The sequence below is a fragment of the Papilio xuthus genome, unplaced genomic scaffold (genome assembly GCF_000836235.2).
Source record: "Papilio xuthus unplaced genomic scaffold, Pxut_1.1 DF825946.1, whole genome shotgun sequence".
Classification (NCBI taxonomy): domain Eukaryota; kingdom Metazoa; phylum Arthropoda; class Insecta; order Lepidoptera; family Papilionidae; genus Papilio; species Papilio xuthus.
In genome coordinates, this window is record NW_013532703.1 from 14,936,299 (window position 1) to 14,956,913 (window position 20,615).

Below are 20,615 nucleotides of genomic sequence, written 5' to 3' on the forward strand. Positions count from 1 at the left end.
GTTTTGTTGAAAATTAATTTTAAGGAGCAACGTTGTGGATGTTACATATTATTTCACTTCATCAGCAACAGTAACGCGATAGTAACATAATATGCTTTTTTCATAGTAGATTATTACCCATTTTTCTTTTTTGATGCAACGCCATCTATGAAAACACTTTGAAACCGAGGTAACTCATGCGTCGTTACTATTGCTACCGCGATGCTATCGCCATCTCTCGAATGATACAAATTCTTGAAAATGTATCTTTGAGCTCATAATTTATTTTGTTTTGATAACCCATTGTTTATTAAATTCTATACGTCGTTTAAATTCTTCAATTTTGTTTAGTTAAAGCGAAAAATATATTTCGTTAATATTATTTCAAAGAAAGGTCACTGACGTCAAAATGACAAGTGACAGTAGGTTATTTTTTCAAATCGTTCTGTTGTTCGTTCTCAAATTCTGTCAGTGTCAATCCGTGCGAGTGTTGAGGAACGATTGTCGATGTCGCGGCGTTTTGTATTCAAAATTCGATTGTTTATTATCGCGATTTTATAAAATAACGCCGTGTTCTAATGATGTATTTTACATGAAAGTATATTTAAGAGTTATTACTTAATTTTTTAACGTCTTTTACAAAGTATGAAGTATCTTCTATTTCTTTAATTATGTTACAATAGTGAAAGATGGACGGAAATCTCAGTCGTTAAAAAAGCGTGCCGTTTCGATGAATATTTTAAAGGAATATGCTTAAAATCAAGAAAAATTAAGGATACTATATATTGTTGTAAGTAATAATCTTTTGTTAAAAAGTATTTATGCCGAAATAACTAAACATTATACAACAACTTCTCGTAGTTTAGATAAGTTGTAAGTACAGAATACATCGGTCATCAATATTTATTATCTCATGCCAAATAAAATATCCTCGCTATCGCATTGTTATGTTTACAAGCTGGGACTTATCTAGATTTTTTATAATTGTAGCTAATGTAATAAACCACGCCAGTGCATTATACTTTCTTTAATTTCTAAATGGGTATTGTTTTATAAACATTATCGATAAAGGAAGAATTTCATATTAAATTTAATGGTATGATGTAAAGACTATTTTTTTTTTATTATATTATGATACAAACAATGATTTATAGTTACAATTTCATTGAATAAAAACCTCTTTTTTCTAAATAAATTTGTTGAAATTGAATAAAAAAAATTACGTTATGGTGTCTATGTTAGGTAACAAAAAAATTCTGGTAAATTTCACATTGGGTCATAATAAAAAAAGTAAAATTCAAAATGTTAACAAATGGTAACATTCAAGTGTTTTAAACACAGCCATTGCCATTTTTTAACCTGTATAATATTATTTTCTGTATTTTTATTTTTCTATGTTAAAGGTATGCACATGTAGATATGGCCAGCAATGAGTCCAGCGTTCGAGTTGCAGTCAGGTCAGTAATTAAATTACTAGAATTATATTAACCATTGCAATATCTTGGCTTTACTCGGGTGAAAAGTTTTAAAAATAAATAAATTTGAACTTTTATTGTCTACTAGTGATTGCCAATTGGTCAGAATTTTATTATAGATATTTGTTTAATTTTTTTTAATACTTAATGTGGAGACGCTGCTCATAATTTTTTTTTTCTAAATTAAATCATGATTTTCTTAAAAAAGGAGTATAAATTTTGCTTCACATATAAGAACAGAATCTCTCATAATGTTTGAAATGGATATTTGCATGTGAATTTTTATATTTCATGTTGTATAAATATTATATTGCTCTGATTTAAAGAATACATAATTTAGAAATAAATATTTGTTTATATGTAAAGCCAAATAGACATGCAATCGATTAAAACATACTTGGCATATGATATTTGAGAAATTTTAAAACGTCGCGGCCTACGCACATATAATATTGCCGTAATAAAGGAAAAATATTCTTGTTCTTATATAATTTTTTTTAATACAGAAGGGACATTAAAAATCTTCCTTATAAAGCCTCATTTAACACATTAAAAAAATTTACTAGAATAACTTAAGAAGCTTTTGTTTTTTTTTTAATTAAGGCAAAGGTCATTCAGCGCAAAAAGACGATACGTTCGAAAATGTCGATAAAAAGTATTTACAGCTCTTAACGTAAGTGCGGTTCGGCGCTAGCGCGACAACTTTTGTTGTATTGAAAAGCTTTTGGCTTCAAGCCTAAAGAAATCTTCATGTTACAATGTTAACACTTTAAGAAGTAGGTAAAACCGTTTACGAGTGGTTTACTTTTAGCTACTACGTGTATTAGTAGAACTACACGATAAAGTTCGCTAAATAAAAGAATTGAACGATTAGAGATCGGAGACAAACTCTCTAATTCATAAATATAAATATTATAGGTTAATGAAAATTGTCAATTATGCTGATTTTATCTAAGTTGAGATTTTGTATGTGTTACTAGCTGTCGCCAGCAACTCCGTCCCCGTGTTTGTCTAAAAAAAAAATTTTGGTATGGACTACCCTTAACATTTAGGGGGATGAAAAATATATGTTGGCCGATTCTCAAACCAACTCAATATACTCACAAAATTTCATGAGAATCGGTCAAGCCGTTTCGGAGGAGTATGGGAACGAAAATTGTGACACGAGAATTTTATGTATAAGATATAATACCATTCCTGACTTACAGAGCCACCGTTCTTTTATTAAATAACCGTTCTCTCCTACTTCTATCTCTTTTACTAAGTGGCGACTCGCGAATATTGATTTAATGTGTTTGTTAAGTCGTAACCGAATTGCCGACTAGCCTCTATTTGTGCCGTACCGGAGTGTTGACATTTGTTACATCATTGCTACTTTTAGGCAATTGAGTTTATAAGAGCGAAAGTTATTTGTATATAAGACACAACGTACAATACCAGATACGACATAAATAATTGTTACACACAAATGGGTTATTTAAGAAATAACTCACCTTATGATACAATATTTAATGCTTCCTAAATTAACAGCATTGGTTTGGTTTGTATCACAACTGACGTATACGTCAAATGACATTTTATTTTATAAAATTAATAAATCATTGTTAACTGCCTGTATTAAAATTAAATACAAACTCTTTTCTAGCAATAATGCAACATATTATCGTTCTCGTATGATATGCCGAATTTGAGGTGTAAGATGATATTAATAAATCTTTTCCACTCTCTGTGTTTAAATAATTCTTCTATCCCTAATAGATGTTGCTTACCTTTTGTTCTTCTTATTCGTATTCGTCATTACTGAAGGTCATGCTTGTCTTGATAAGCTTTAACCGTTTGTTAGCTGCAATAAAACATTAAACACATTAGCGTTATTCCTAAACATTTTCTACCATTATCCATAGACATTTTAGCATTTGTTATAAATAATGAAATGTCTATGGACAGTTTGACCGCATTTGGATGGCATTTGATTTCGTCAAACGGTTTGTTTGCGCGGAAAATGTAAGTGTTAAAAACTGTATTTGCATTACGTTTGACTAGTTGCGGTGATGTAAACACTGTTTGTATAGCATTTAACTGTTTATATATTGTGAAAATATTGTGTTATACTTTGCCAATTCATGTCTGCAGCAACTAAAAATGTCACTAATTGTAAAATCACTAATCAAACAGCTGTAACATTTCATTGTGAAATAATGCATAACGATGACATTCAATTCGCAGTCTTCCTGTTCTATTAAATTAAATCCGCTAACAGTATCAGATGGATTTATATCCTTGATCTTCCCATAGAAACATAAAAGGTAATGTACCCGTTATACGTCCGAAGAGTTCTTGCATTTCTCTCGTATATAAAGTCGACAGAACTTAGAAGTGTTAACTACGCTTTTGTCACATATAAATGTATAGATGGCATGTTACGCAAGTGAAATACATTGCTTTACTTGTAGCGCGAGTAGACTCGTTTGACCATAATTGAAATTGAGACATCTGAATAAAATCAATAATTGCCTTAAGCGATGTAACAACGCAAAATGTGCTTTGTTGACAATTATTCGCATACATTAAATTGCGTTTCCGCAACTTATTTAGACAATTCTGCATAAATATTTCTATCTTACTTACAAATATGGGTAAATAACTTTTATTTGTATAGTATCATACAAGTTTTTGTCGATTGTAGACATGAATCTTACTAATATTGTAAATGCGAATGTTTAGATGGATGGATGGATAGATGGATATTTGTTTAAAGGTATCTCCAAAATGGCTAAACGGATCTCGATGAAATTTGACATATATTAGAGCATAGTTTGGAAGAAGACATAGGCTACTAATTAAGTTTTTTTTAATTCCGCGCGGACGGAGTCACGGGCGATAGCCTGTATATAATAAATAAAATATTATACATTCATGTCAACAATTATGAATTGTTAACCTATGAGTTCAAGCGTATCGTATTCCGCATACCTTGTTTGTTATTTATTGGAATTCAATTGTTTGAATAAATCAGAAGCGTACAACGATCGTCTTAATACACAGAGTCGTATTTGTTTAGCAAATTGTACTATACAGTTTGTTAACGTACCAGTTAAAGTAAATATTTAGTTCTGTACAATTTTAAAACCAAAAACCCGACCGATAACAATATGATATAGATTAAAGCGAGATATTTTTTAAGCATGAAGACATCTATTTGACATCTATTTTCGTTTTGGTCATTGACCTCTTCGTTGTTTTCGGACGTTAAACCTGACACAGAGAATTAAACCAAAAATAAATCCTCCGAAACCGACATAACTTCTGTAATGTTACAAACGTAGTACAAGGTTACGCCACAGATTTAAAAAAGACATCTATTGATTTGTAAATCATTTCCTTGCACCGTCATTAAAGTAGCTAATAAGAAAGAAGATGTTAATACGGTAAGCGTTTCCTATTCAGAATGTGCTGGACATCGTTTACGTGCTAATGACTTGGTCGTGAACTCGTGAGCACCGGGTCGGCGTCTTCCGACTAAAATGGAACCAAAGAAATAAAGACGCTAAAAATACAAGTTTCCGTGGAAACATCTTCCGCATATTTGGCAGAAAGTTGGAAGCCAAAATTAGGTAAATAGAATCACGCTATATGTCTATTACATCCCTTGGCGTTATCGCGTGCGGTCTCTGTAATTACTTCTTTATATTGTAAGAAGGGGGGATGAATGAACCAAATTATTAGAAAACTTATATGGTGGTTGAAATACAAATCCAAAGCATAAAACGTTATTCATGTTTTGGAGGACTATATTTTTTTGTTTAATAACCAAAAAATATACGAATAAGAGTTTTTCTTTTAAATAACAACAATTCAATTAATTAAAAACATGTTTACCCCTATTAATTAATTCATTTAATATTGTAAATTAAACCAAATTTAGTGTTCATTCTGCGTGCACTAAATGAATGCTACCAGATCTACAGTCATTTGCATAACATCGAAGTCATGATCGCGATACGTTATAAAATGATCAGAGAATCTTATTTGGTTTGCTTAGATGTTCGATTGTTTACGCCATCGTGCGCGAGTTGCATTATTCACTTGTGTTTATTGTTTACGATTCACGTGGACGATGGATGGTTGTCGTCGCGTTTGTCATCTTTGTGTACTATGACAGCGTACACGACAATTTTACGAGTGTTATACTCTACATTAAGTGATCCTAGATGTGACATTACATTCTCTATGAAAAGATAAAAATAAAAATACTTTCATTACAATAATCATGGTAATATCTCGACTGAATCTTTTTCATTCTATCTAACAACACAAAAACATATTTAAGTCTAGTTAATTTTTGCAAAGAACCGACACTTCTAGAATATAAATATACTTGACAATACATTGTAAAAACAACCTCGTCGCTAACGTACAAGAGTAATTTTAGATAGGGTTTCGTTGTACAGCTTTATAAAAGACATTGTTCTGTCTGGCCTAGTTGCTCGCTGCAGCGTAACAGAGCTGTTAAACTGGCCAGTCATGACGGCGATGCACTTGTCCTCATGTTCCAAATTAAATTATTCATCGCTGAAACAAATGTAGTATAGTTGGTCAGTAAGAATTAGGTGAGAGAAAGCATTTTTAAACTAGATTAAAAACATTAAAGGTTATTTTCTCGGTAAATTTTCTATTCTCTTAAACAGTAAGTTTATTTAAATTATCTTATAAGCTGATTTAACTCTGTCTTTGAAAATAAATTCTTAGTTTGAATGTTTTTAAAAGCAAAATTTCCATGCATTAGTTCTTCCATACTAACGTATTAGGTACACAGACATGCATCTTTGGTGATTACATGTCACACGTGACATTGAAAATGATTGATGATTTTTATAATTCTGATATTTTATATAAATGATGAACTGATGTAAGCAATCGCTGTGTATGCCATCAATTATTATTATTTCTAACAATAATCCTCCATTTATGCATAACGTACTAAAAGAAATATTATTGTCAATCACACCTATTATATGCCTCATTTCGTAAATCAATGAATCAATATAAAACCAATAAAATTATTCGAGCTATTAAAAAACATGCATTTATTATAAAATTTGACCTTAACACTTTCATTAATTTTAATTTAATACGAATGTAGGAATCTCATTTTAAGTCAACGACCGACCTTGTACACAAAGATGGGCACGTCAATTAATATTCTGACAATTTCGAAACGTTTATCATAATAAAAAGATACAAAAATATAGCAACAATTTCAGTCTTCCTGTCGCACGCTCGTTATGCGGAAAGGGCCCTTGTTTCGTGTCATACGGTGTAATAGCGGCCATGCATCAAACCGGCTCACAGCTGATTGCCATGAACCCCAGCACGGCCCTTTGCTCCGCCACACGTTACACCGCGACGTAATTACATCCTCGGAGAACTTTGATAAACGTTGTTGTAATTTCGAAATTGTACTGTTTACTTTTATTTATCATATCTGGTCTAGTTTAAAGTAATGTTTGTCCGCCTTAGTAAACATTAATAACCGTATTTTATTTTTTTACAATTGTAATTTTTAACAAATATACATTTTTAATTTCTTAATAATAAGGTATAATAAAGGTATCATCCTTTTTAGACTTTGCAAACATTAATTAATTAATATTATTTCCTTTTAAGGAATAGGTCTCCCTAAACTTAATCTTTACTCTTTTAAGAAATAATAGAAGTTATGATATATATTTGAGTTGTTTAAAAATGTCATGTTCGATTAAAGATTACGCATCTGTGTAATAGGATGACATTAATTTGCGCGGTAACTTGTCGCTGCTGCACTTTAATACTGATTTATTTACAGTTTCTTATGCTGTAAATCAAAGTCAGTTAAGTTCAAGCACATTACAAACGCGTGTGGTCCGATATCATTTTTATTGATTATCATGTCATATATAAAGATATATGTTTGTTTATAGCGTCAGTCGTATCATTATTATCTGCATTATTTAATATGAGAATCTCCTTCATGTTTTCTTTTTTTTTCTACGTCCACCAAAAGCACAAATTTTACATAACAAATACGAGTATATTATATAAATAAGACCTTGATATATAGGAGTAAATATCAAATAGGTTTTGGTATCTAAATATTTAATGTTGTCGCGTGGGAGCTCTAACTATCGATCGATTGAAAGTAACGATTATATGGTACAGTCGCTAACAGTAGACATTAAGTATAATAATGATATTAGCACAGATATCTCAAACTCAATGTATTAGGAAAAAAGAATGTTTAGGATATATACGATGGCATTTTGTAAGTAAACTTGCCCACTTACCATAGGTGATAGATTTATATAAATGAATGTCGCCAGTGGATGATCTGGGGGAGAGCAGCTGCTCCCCCCTATCCTCCAGCGACGCCTATGCTTATAGATAAAAAACATGCAAAGCAATTTTTCCCTACATACAATAATTGAAATAAATTATGTACTAATCGTTTCACATATAATTTTAACTAAGTTTCTTCTAACTATATGGTAACTTCACCAAGTACACTTTCCTACTAAAATAAAATGGGAACTATTCATGATTTACTATAAAACTCTTGCTTCAATTATAAGTAATTTTGGATTCTAAAGGATATTTAGAACTATTTTCTTTTAACATATTGGTAATTACCGAAATTTTTTGAAATGTACCACATGATTTATGTGTGCGATTGTACATTCTACGACGATTGCGTCACATTATTATCTGTTATCAGTTTGGCATTAAAGATCTTATGCTATACTGAATAAAGATGTAATTTGTTTATGTTGACTAATTGTTACGATAGATTAGGTCGTTCAACAACAAACCTACGCTGTTACGTCAAAGCCGTGGGCGATGCTAACAAAACTCTATGCCACCCGCGTACGCTCTACATAGCCTTAGACAAGTATAATGTAATACTTTAAAATGAAAAATAAAATACTTTAAAATGTTTCTGTCAAGCGTAGATATATCAAGAAAAGGTGATGCTTGCGACCCTGTTAACTGAATAAGATTGGTACATGTCCAATTTTGCAATGATCCTTTGGTGAGGCTTGTAAAACCGTATCAGTAGTTATAAATCTTAATTATAAAACGAATATTTGTATGATGTACCACTTCGGTCCTTCGAGCCGGATGTGAACTAGCGACCTATGTATATGATGTGTTTCGACTGATAGTAATAGTAACAGAAGTACATGTTCTTAAAATTATGTAGATATACAAATCTATTCTGTGTAGGTAATGAAATTAGTTTTGAAACAAACTTTGATAGTATTCAGTAATTTTTAGACGATAAATTGAACGATATCGTTTCATTGCAGTATAATTCGGTGTATTCCTTTTGTAACAGAGTGATTGCAGTGGAGGTGTTGCGCACTGCGCTGTGCCTTACCATCCTTACACAATACTCTGTGAACGTAGGTAACTCTATTGTCTATTAATTGGATTTACGAATACCCTGGTATAGACAAATCTCTGAGAGAAAACTTATTCTATTTGCTGCTCTAGACGTTTCATAATTTTATCTTGGTTCTTTTGTAGACTAAACAATTATTTTCAATAAATGAATTTTTAGTTTATTGAACGTTTACGTTTTTACTATGTAAAATTACGATGAAGCCAGTGTTGTATTTAAAAACGTAATAAACGTAGTTTTGTTGTATAAACACATTGATAGGAACAAAGGCAAGTTGCCGGATTGTTTGGATAATAGTACCCGTTGCCCGTAGCCCGTCTTCCTCATATCTGGTGTACAATACGGCTTAGAATAATAACGTTCAGCTAGACGTAAAGCTTCGATTGGGAATTACATGGACCTGTCTGGACATTAAATTACTCACCAATTAAAATGATTAAGCGATGTAAATGAACTTTGATTGAATGACAATGTCTATCTATATCTGTAAAATTAATAAAATAAGATTGTCTGTATGTAATATCCGAAAAAATATTCATATTTCGCGAACAAAATGTTTGTCTGTTCGCAAGTACGCATCTGTACCTTGTACTCTCCAAAACGGACCGATTTTTATATGGCTTGGAGTGGAAGGAAGGGCTTATGTCTGCGGGGATAAATTGCTTTTTTAGTTTGTAGATAAAACGGTGAAAAAATGCGACATCAAGACAAACTCTTCAAAGTTCTTGAGGACTAAGAAGGCTACAGTAAAGTTGCACTCATTAGTCGTGAGATAGCGTTGAGCTGTCTGTGTCTAACTGCCAAGTTACTGTACACATTTTCAATGTATTTGTATAAGTTTGTTTTATATTACAAAAAAACTTTATTAACTACTTATGTCGCAGTAACATAGCAACGAATCACACCGTTGAAAAAAAGTTACAATAGAAACCTTTCAAATATCATTTTTGTTATATACTAGTCACGACTTTCTAAGATACAGTTTCTGGCTTACGGTTTTAATTATTTTTTTTTATTCGTATTCCGGTTTTACGTGTAAGAAGTGATTGCAAATCAGCCGATGTGGGCACATCGCGTGCTGGTAGCGAGGAGCGCCGGCTAGCGTGCCCCATTGTTTCCTCACGCAATCACCATACTTTAATTTATTTTAGGATATTCCCGTTTTAAACGGAACAAGAGAATTAGGTAGACATATACGTACTGATATTGCTATAATATTATACGCTATTTTAAAACGACCAAATTTCATAAACTTCGATTTATCATTACAAATGATTGAATTGCGAAAATACTTTACGTTGTTTTTCGTTCTATTCCGTGTCCTAGAAAAAGTTTGTGTGAATACTGGCAACACTCATTGCTACCTAATACAATGTCTATGTGGTAGAGAGTCTGCCTGCACAAAGAGCCCACGGCTTTGTGTAACACAAACGCCAAAGGGGTCATGTTGTTTATGAGCTATAAGCTTATGTACATATTCTGTACTGGGAACTTTACTTGTGAAAATACTTCGTAAGACTCTTTTTTCAATCATTTTTTTACTCTGTCCTAAATATTTCCAATGAATATGGTCACCGATGTTGGAACTCCGTGCATTGGCCCTAGCGAATATAAACAAAGGAGTATTACAACGTCGCATTATGGGCTGGGCGCTTGGCTAAATCTCTAGGCATAGTGAGTGTGCAACGCGCAAATATTGCAACACCACCAGATTTAAGCTAGTTATAGATTGAAGCTTAAGAACAATAGTGTTAATCAAGCGAGTTCTAGAGTCTTTAATCTAAAAGATTTATCTGCTTGTTTAAGCTATCTTGAGTGATTGTTTGAAATCGAATGTATTTACTGCAACGCGTTTTAAGTTATATAATATCACTATCCTATATTAAGTATCCATCGCCAAGATAAATGTTTAGTGGAACCAGATGTGGTTTATTTTGGTGAATAATGACGCACTACATGCTAGATGCGTCAGTGCAGGCGCAATGACCGCACCGCTGCAGACTGCATGTCGGCTGCAGCCACGCCTGTCAGCCATGCACGAGTAGGGTTGATTATTCCAAATATATCGATATAAGATAATTTTATCGAAATTTCGAATCCATATTCTAGAATTGTCTTCATGTTAAATCTCCCACAAACATTTTACTATTATAAATGCGAAAATTTAAGCGGATGGATGGATGTTTGTTTGAAGGTATCTCCGGAACTATTTAACGGATCTCTATGAAATTTGGCATAGATCTAGATAGTCTAGTAGGCACAGTCTGGAAGTCGCATAGGCTAATTATTAAGTTTTTTTTTAATTCCGCGCGGACGGAGACGAGGGCAACAGCTAGTATACAATAAAGTACATGTTTAAAAGAGTAACAAAATAACGGCAAAGGTAAGTTAACGTATTATTACTTAACTGCACTATACATCTTAATATTATGAACGCCTATCTTTTTTATATTATCCCGGTGGAGAGGCGCAGACTGCGTGGCGGCTGTAATTGCTGCATCCTGCCTGTCTCCCTTCTTGCGATCTCACTCGATTCTCGTCGTAGATATTACGAGCTGCATTTGTTCTAGAGCACAATATTTAAATTCAAAGTTAGTTAACTCCACAACAATATAGTCTAGGAGTTAATGAATAGGGATGTGTAAAAGAATTCTATTGCAGGATGAAAAATCGATACCTTTGTAGTGTTTTGATACAAATATATTATCGTAGTCGTCTTTTAATTTTGTTTTTCGATGACAATTTCATAAACGTCCTATTATCGATTTCTATTTTATATAAATAACATATCTTCTATTTTCCATTCCGTTAATGGATTGTGCTAAAAATATTTTAGTAACGTGATATTGTTTAGAAAAGGAGAAATTCTATTTTATCAACTAACAAAAAGCTTAATATGGTACGTCGCAGCATTACTTGCAGTTTGCTATCTAACCACATTTTCTTGTATGCTTTTGTGTTTACCGTTAATGCCATTAGAAAATACTGGCCGTATTGCCTTTATAAAATCTTTATAAATAGAGTAACGTTACTACTTTTTAATATTTATATGTGTAATTATTTAATTGTAATAACATTTCGAGGATTGTATTTAGACATATTGTAAAAGAGTTTTCGGTGACTCAGGGGTCAAGCACTTGGCTTGCAATCTGCAGGTCCTGGGTTCGAATCCCGTCTTGTACCAATGTGTTTTTCGATTTCCGATTTACATATGTACATTTATCCGACGTTCAGAAAACATCGTGATGCAACCTGCATATGTCTAAGAAGAAATTCAAAGATGTGTGTGAAGCAACCAACCCGCACTGAGCCAGCGTGGTTGAATATGGCCTAGTCACCCCTTACTAGCTAACCGTCAGCTGATGATGTACATTCCCAAGCCTATCTAAATATGTATATAAAGTCTCTAAAAATAAGATGTACCATATTAACTCGTAAAGTTACTCGTGTTCTAAACGAAAAAAACATACACCTTTGGTCCTAACAGAGCTCAGTCGTTCTGTTTATTTAAAGCAAGTCACAGGAATAGGAAAGTGTTACGGTGACGCACGAGTCGTTGGACGCGTTTACACTGACTATTAATACGTAGGAAGTAAAAGTTGCTAATTGACTGCACAGAACTAACCGCATAATTTAATTCAAACAGCAGTCAAAACGTTCGTATTTATTACTAGCTGTAACCCGTGAATATATTTATGCCAAATTCGAAGTTCCGTTTTTGTTCTACAGATACCTTCTATCAAACATCCAAACATTCGCATTAATAATATTAGTAAGATTTAGGACAGCCTGTTGAAATATTTGTCTACAATTGAATAGCAAAATTTCATCTTACAATTTCCATTACTTTGGCAAAATTAAATATAATAAAAGTTAGTTTGTTGCTACCGACCGGTTATTTTTAGGTCAGTTGAAAGCAGGATATAATCTAGTCAGTTCCTCAATCTTCTCCATCTATCCCAATTGAGTGAAGTGTCGAGGTTATAATTTAAATGAAGCATTTATATATTTCAATAAACGTACAGATTAGCTGAAACAAATATTTGTATGAATAAAACTCAAGGGTCTCAACGAATTCAGATGAGCGTTAAACGATACGTTGATGTAACCAACAAGAAGCGTCGTCATACTTGACTGACTCTTATCTCAACCTGCATCCGTCGGTGTATGTTACATACTTGCAGATAACATAAAACTGCGGAAGACAGATGGACGGGCATTTATGTAATTATATGACATGGTTGACACTCTCATCTGAAGTTTTGCATTACTTGCCTGCATTAATAGTGTAAAATTACTTTTACTACCTTTATACCATAATTTACCTTATCTAAGACAACCAATAAAAAATACTGCATTTTGCCTAACTTTCCTACAACTTAAAAAATTAAAATTAATGATAATAATTTTCATATAATTATTTTGTTTCCTTTGCACCAGAATCCGTCCACAAACCCCCGGCGAGGTGGTGGAAGGATGTGGAGTATGTGCGCGCGCGGGTGGGCCAGCGGGCGAGGGCGGAGTGGCGCTGGGCGCCGAGCGCGCCTTCACCTTTGACTACGCGTTCGAACCCAGCGCGCCGCAGGAAACCGTCTACGAGACCTGCGTCAGGAAATTGGTAGAAGCCGCACTCGATGGATACAATGCTACCGTGCTCGCTTATGGACAGGTGGGATATAAATGCAGTTAATTTGTACTATTTCAATCCAAACTGATGAGGCAAAGGCATGCAATGCTTTATAAATATACCTGTATAAAACTAAGTAGGTAACAGATCCGAAATATAGATTTAATTATCGAGATATCTCTTTAAGAGGTGTTTTTTGTGTGTAATTTCATAAATTTGGCAATATTATAATATTATTAGTACTGATCGTAATTATGTACATCATCGTTTGAGTCGTTAAAGATTCGAACTGTGGGTACGTTGGCACTGTAAGACGACACCATGCGGGCATACTGACGCACTGAGCCGACAGGATGTGTTTGTGGTTACGATCATTCACTTATCGGGTAAATTAGATAACTATGACTTTACACAGGAATAATGTAATTTTGATGCGGGCACCCAATAAATAGAATCTCTATTACTATTGTTAATCAACGTAAACACAAAAATTACCTATTTGTTAAAAATACAGACTATATGAGAACCTTCTCCTTTTTGAAGATTGTTAAAAAGCTTAGTTAAAAGTTCGGTGTCAGTCATCAATCAGTTTCACGAGAAACTCCTTGCCAATTATCTCTTGCAAGAATTGTCCGATTTCGACAAATTATGAAGGATAAGATCTTAATTGTTAATTAATTCATGAGTCAAAACGGTGCAATTTAGAGTACCGTTTGCCTTTGCCCGCGTGTGTCCGCCGACCTTTGGCTCAGTTCCGCTGAAATAAAGTCGTGCAGTTGTTACGTCATGACACCGGTCATATCCAGAGGTCAATAGACCAGAATTACATGCGACTAGGTTATATGTCATGTTTTTTGTACCTATCTTATGATCACTACACAGGCTAGTAAGATTAAATTATTCAAACTTTCGTGAGACATTATACTAAACTGATATATAAACACGGCTAAACAGTCACGTATATAGGTCCCGCGGACGCGGCCCGTCGCTCACTGTGAGCATAATACCAGTGCCTCTCATCCTGATGAAGGGCCCCCGATGGGCTCGAAACTAGTCGGTGCCGCCACCGGACGTATATACGTGAGTGTTTAGCCGTGTTTATATATCAGTTTGGCTAGTAAGATTGTGATAATTCGTCATTAAAAATTAGGATAAGAAGTTTCAAGCCAATATCTAACTTTATCATTAAAAGAACTATTTCTACTGGATTAGATACTAATAAACAAAGGTCTAGGAATGATTTTTAATTACCATAGATGACTCAGATGCTTAACATCAACGAATTATTCATCAAAGTTGTTTACCAGGTGTGGCGCCTATAATTATTCTACTTTTATAGTCAATAGCAGAGCGCCAATGGAAACAACACAGCATGGAAATTGTCGAGTATCTCACGCATCCTATCGATTATATGCTAATACTTTGGAAGATCCTGGTTTCATTCAGCACGTGATGTAATTAACACAACATTAGCCCCATAAAAGTCAAGGTCTAGGTCTTGTTTACAATTATGTCATCCTTTAAGAATTGATTTAGGGAAATCAAAATATTATTTCCAATCATTTTTCTTTTCTAACTTATGCAGTTTTGTGGTATTTTGAAGATGTATTAATGTGATTTTTTGCTTAATAACTTCAAGTTATCGTAAAGCAACTGTTGACAATACGCAGCTGAATGCACCATGACAAAAAGTGTAGTATCTCTTGCGACTAGGGCCAGCACATGTTGTGGGTTCATTGACTTCGCTCCTGTACTATGGCCATAATAAAACTATACTACCGTATTTCATTGTCCCAACATATTATATGTTACTGTACTTGACTCTTGGTATATTATATGCCTAATTAATATAATATGAAATTAATAATGAATATTTGCACTTAAAATTAGGATAAGAGAGATCTGTAGCTACATTTCATCCTATGTTGTTTTTCCTAAGCGCATGTTCACCTCAATCTGAGACAGCTTACATAGATGTACAAACAAGTCTTTTCCACTGCTCCAAACGCTGTACAAAAATCTATTTTCTCTATTGTATTCAAAGAGAATGAGAGGGATGGTAATCTTGTACAAGATTTTTGGTTTAGTGGATACACAACTTAAGCAAACGCATTGTACAAACCTCGGTGTCAGCTGTCAACGCGTCTCGCTTCACGCACTGTAAACAATCTTCATCTAACTTTAGCAAAATGAATTCTTATGCACGAAGAATACAGTCTATTTTTACTTGCTTTGTTATTGAGTCAAATATGTACACTAAGTTTGATAATTATGAAACTTAAAACTGGAACATAAACAATTACTAATATTCATTGACTAACATGTTCTAGGCTGTTGATTTATTAATAAAAAAATTTGTTTCGTTTTTTATAACTAGCATTGCTGTGTATAGGACGGATGTTGCATTACGATATTTTGGTATTTCGTCATTAGCTCACTATACGTCCCCACTAAGCTCGGAGTCTACCCTAGGCTAAAGGTGACTAGGCTGTAGTCAACCACGCTAGCCCTGTGTGGGTTGATTGACTTCACACATATCTTTGAATTTCTTCGCAGATATGTGCAAGCATCACGATGTTGTCACGAATAGTATATATATGTAAATCGAAAAACACTTGAACTTTATTCTAACAGGATTCGGATAGTGGATAGTGGCTCTTCTTTTGTTTCAACAATTATTTTTATGTAAAGGGCACGTAACCCACTGACAAATAATTATGAATATCATGTTGAGTAAGAGTCCCTTCACGCGTCTGCAACATTCATTGCATATAAAATCAATCGTCTCTTGCATGCCAATATATCATAACTGTAACATTTGCATAATTATACCATTACCTTTGTCATAGCAACGGTGCGTCACCGAAATTTTTATTGCATTTATGGTAAGCCTCAATTAAATATATTTCAATGCACTCTCTCACTACAAATAAATAATTTATATCACCGATAGATGATGAATGATCTTTGCTACATTGCGAAAAAGAATATGAATCTAGCATAAGTAATTTGAGGAATGTTTAATACGTAACGTGTTTATAGCATGCCAAGCTGTCGCCCGACACTTCGTCCGCGCGGAATTTAAAAAAAAAATTAGTAGCCTGTGTGCTCTTCTAGACTATGTTCTACATGTCCGCCAAATTTCAAAGATCCGTTCAGTGGTCCTGGCGATATCCTCAAACAAACATCCATCCATCCAAACTTTCGCATTTATACTATTAATAAGATTGAATGAAATGTCAATTCAATCGTTCCAATCTAACTAGCGCAAATATGATTACAAAGAAAAGGGCAAAGATGTGTAAAAGTTGTTGAATATTAAATGACAGGATCAATGTGAACAGGTTACTTAAGAAATTAGTACGCTCTATATAACGTGATTGCGAGTTGCGAGGTTGCGTAGGGCCGGACACCGGAGCTCACTTGCCGCGGGTGTTCAGTTACCTGTACTTACTTGTTTTCAAACGCAACGAAGGCCACATCTGACATGTACTTCTTAGTTAATTAATTCTATCACTTTATTTTATATTCATCGTAAACATGAATATTAATACCACGGCTTGATATATTTTAGTTTTATTCTAATGTTTTAGTAGTTTTAGAACACCCTTTTTATAGGGATAGTTGTTTTCCTATTCTAATTTGCATCATTTAATTTGTTTCTAGAGTCCTAGATTCTTTAAGAAACTTGTAATCACTTGAAATAAGGAAGTCAATGTTCTTTATCTTTATTTTATCAGAACCCTTGAAATGCTTTTTACGTTAATAGTAGTACCATTTATTAATATATTTTTTATAAGGCAAGTATATTGGCTGATTCTTAATTGCAATTTCGAATAAGGAACTAATTAAAAAAACACTTCGTACTATGTTCTACAAATATTATTAAGGACTGTCTACAAAAAGTCAGGTCTTTTTCTACTTAATAGAAAAAAAAAACAATGCTGACTGATTTATATTATGATTAATTGTATACTTATCATAAAAATCGTATGCCAAGTTGTAAGATTACTATTTTATGGGTTCTGCAAACACCATTTGCGTCGTTAACCTTTATGTCACTTTGTGGGTGGCTCACTTAACCCGAAATGTTCGTTATGCAAGTCGCAAGGATAACGCATTTTAGTGCCCTTTAGTTTAATGTACTTTAGTGTGCCAAGACTAAATTTAATGTGCGTTAAAGTCGTATAAACTATTTATTTTACTTTTGAAATAAACTTAACAAATTCAATGCTACTAAAATTTGTTTGTGTGCAAGTGAACTCGCCAGGCGAGTCACCTCATAACGAGGTCGAAAAATAAATCTATCAAAAAGAACGTAGAAGGAAAACTTTTGTAAAACATAGCGAGAGAAATACATATACGAAAATGATGTTGCTTTTTTGATGGGGCAAAGAGATAAGCCCCTCGTGTACGCTTGAATATGCGTTACATCAAAGGCTGAATGAAAGATGCGTTGCGTGGAGGAAGAGGGCGGCTTAAATGCCAGACGTCTTATTAACGATGCGTAAAATGTTTAAATACCTTTAAGGACGTTATAATCCATGAAGTCGTGTCTTATTCTCTCTTTATGCTTATAACCAAGTCGAAGAATACGAACATAAGGCCCTGTTATTTTTTAGGTTCCTATATTAAACGATTATTTTCACATCACATCACATTAGTTATATATGTTAATGTTGTTACGAACTATTTTTAATCAGGTAATTCGTGCGACAGCCTTGGGCACAATTGGTCGTTATTTTGACCTAGTTATTACAACTAACGTAGACATTTAACCTAATATAGCAAACCTAATATTTTGTTTGTATTGTACAACCCATTTCTTAGATTTGGGACCTAGAAAGAAATCTAGGCAATAGCTTTCTTCCCTCTACCAAAGCGAAATATATAGAGATAGGATTTAAGAGGTATTTATTTATAAAATACAGTTAGAGACTGTTTATTTAAACACGTGTTTTAACCCTTTGACCGCTGGTCATTGATGTTATGGAGGTCAAAGTGGTAAAAGTATATGTTTGACCCATAAATGTATATCATTAAAACTGATACTAATCCCAAAAATCTATTGTACTGACCAGAGGTATATGTCCTTAAATTTTTTTAATAAGCCACGGTAATGACACACCGTGTTAAATACGTATTCATTTAAACGTTCATTAAACGCGTGTTAAGGTTGAATGGTGCTCCCACACACGATGCCACTGTACTTATTATACCATTATATTTTTAAAACCGGTTTTTGTTTTTATAAAGACTTGAAAGACGTATAATTACGCTTATTTCTTTATAAAGTTCCATAACGAATTCAGTTTTCAAAATAGAACCAGCTGTTTGTAATGTTAAAAATATCAGAGTTCGTTTATCACGTGGATATGTCGCAGTTTTGTGTCCCGGAGGCCTAATTTACTCCTCTTTCTCTACATATCCTTTTTCTTCTAAGTAAAGGATGGGAAGTGGAAGTGGACTTTCCGGATGAGGGGATTCATGGAAAGGGATAATATTTTCTTTCTGTGCATCCTCTCCTCCGTCGATTAAAGGTTGGCAACACATATGCAACTGCGTATGTCTATAGGCAACGGTCACTTCGCTATTTCAGCGATTTCAAGTGGCCGCTCGCTCGTTTGCCACCTTATGATATATAAAAAAAATGTTTTTTTTAAGTTCCTTCTTGGATTGAGATAATTTTTGCTTACTACCACGAAGTAGGTATGCATCAAACTTTAAACATTTGATGTACCGCCGACTTGCAGACTATCTAAGAAGATATAATTTCTAGAAAGACTGTCTACTCTTTCGAAGAAAAAAACCGTTGGTGTTTGTTAGGAATGAGGTCTACTCTGTGGTAATTTAAAAATTCATGCTGGTTTATTTAGAAAGGTATATTAGTGTTTACTGCAATAAAAAGAACCTTTGCAAGCTTTTATTTCTATATTAAGCCGCCTTGAGTTTTAACTGAAAAGTCTGACTTTGTGTGTGGGCAACAAGAATGTATAAGATTTTTACTATTTAAATAAATAAAGTAAGAAAATCTACAAAATTTTCTTTTGATAACACCGTCGATGCTTGACTGCTGAGAAAAATAAACAGTTGAACATGTAGCATTCGTTGTGCTATATTTGGCTCGTTCACGTACCGACACGTGTTGCCGGCTCAAAGGTCTGACATCGACTGATGTCGCCTCTCTCCGGCTTATACTTATGGCCTGTACTCTCGAGACAAACAACACTACGTTTATGCATACACTACAGAACAGAAAAACTTGACACGAATTAAGTTGCTTAAACCTGAAATTTTATCATATAGTCTCATGATAATTATTAACCATATGTACATTTTATGATAATTTTATAATACATTTGCGAGGCGGATATTGTATTGGATTCCATTGCTGCCCACACCATAGTACATAGTTGAATGTGCTGTACAAAAAAATATCAGTAGAATTCCAGTGCTGTGAGTCTTGTATCAATACATATTGTTATGCCTTTCATTCTCTTTGACAAAACAGAGACATCGATATAAGTGCTACGGCAATGGAATTCTACTGTTATATTGTGTCGCAACTCTCAAGCGCCGACAACTCGGACGTGCGGGGGTTGTTTTGTCGCCCACGTGTCGACCCACCGTTTCTTCTTAATTATAACATGTTAATCACATTTAGACCTTTATCTACCATTAAGTACTCCGTCTGCGCGGAATTAAAAAGAAAAATTAATTAGTAACCTATGTGTTCCTTCACAATATCCATCCATCCAAACATTCGCATTTATAACTTAAGCATGATGTAATTCTTACCATCAATAAAATAACGATGATCTGGCCCCGTAGTTTATTTCAAATGATTTTATTGCTATATACACATTTATTCATCTCACTACATCATCATGAAGGCAATTGCATATTATCAAACAAAAGAATTACGTACATTTACTACCTAATTCTAAGCAAATAACGGTATCCAGGTCAAAATAATCATACTTGTGTGTTAAATAATTGCAACAATTGTCTTGGACAGGTGTGCTTGTGGAGGCCTGGTCGTCGCTCGACCTTAAATATTTTATTAAAGGATTTGAGTAGGCGAACTCGATTATTA

At 33.7% G+C, this 20,615-nt stretch overlaps 1 protein-coding gene across 1 annotated transcript in view; it reads left to right on the forward strand.

The window, feature by feature from the left end:
- Positions 1 to 466: 466 nt before the first annotated feature.
- Klp31E (kinesin-like protein 31E) overlaps positions 467 to 20,615 on the forward strand; it is a 41,623-nt gene continuing 21,474 nt past the window's right edge. Inside the window, 3 exon segments of the mRNA XM_013321106.1 lie at positions 467 to 769; positions 1,383 to 1,436; positions 13,333 to 13,561. Coding sequence (XP_013176560.1) covers positions 1,399 to 1,436; positions 13,333 to 13,561 — 267 coding nt within the window. The 5' untranslated portion in view covers positions 467 to 769; positions 1,383 to 1,398.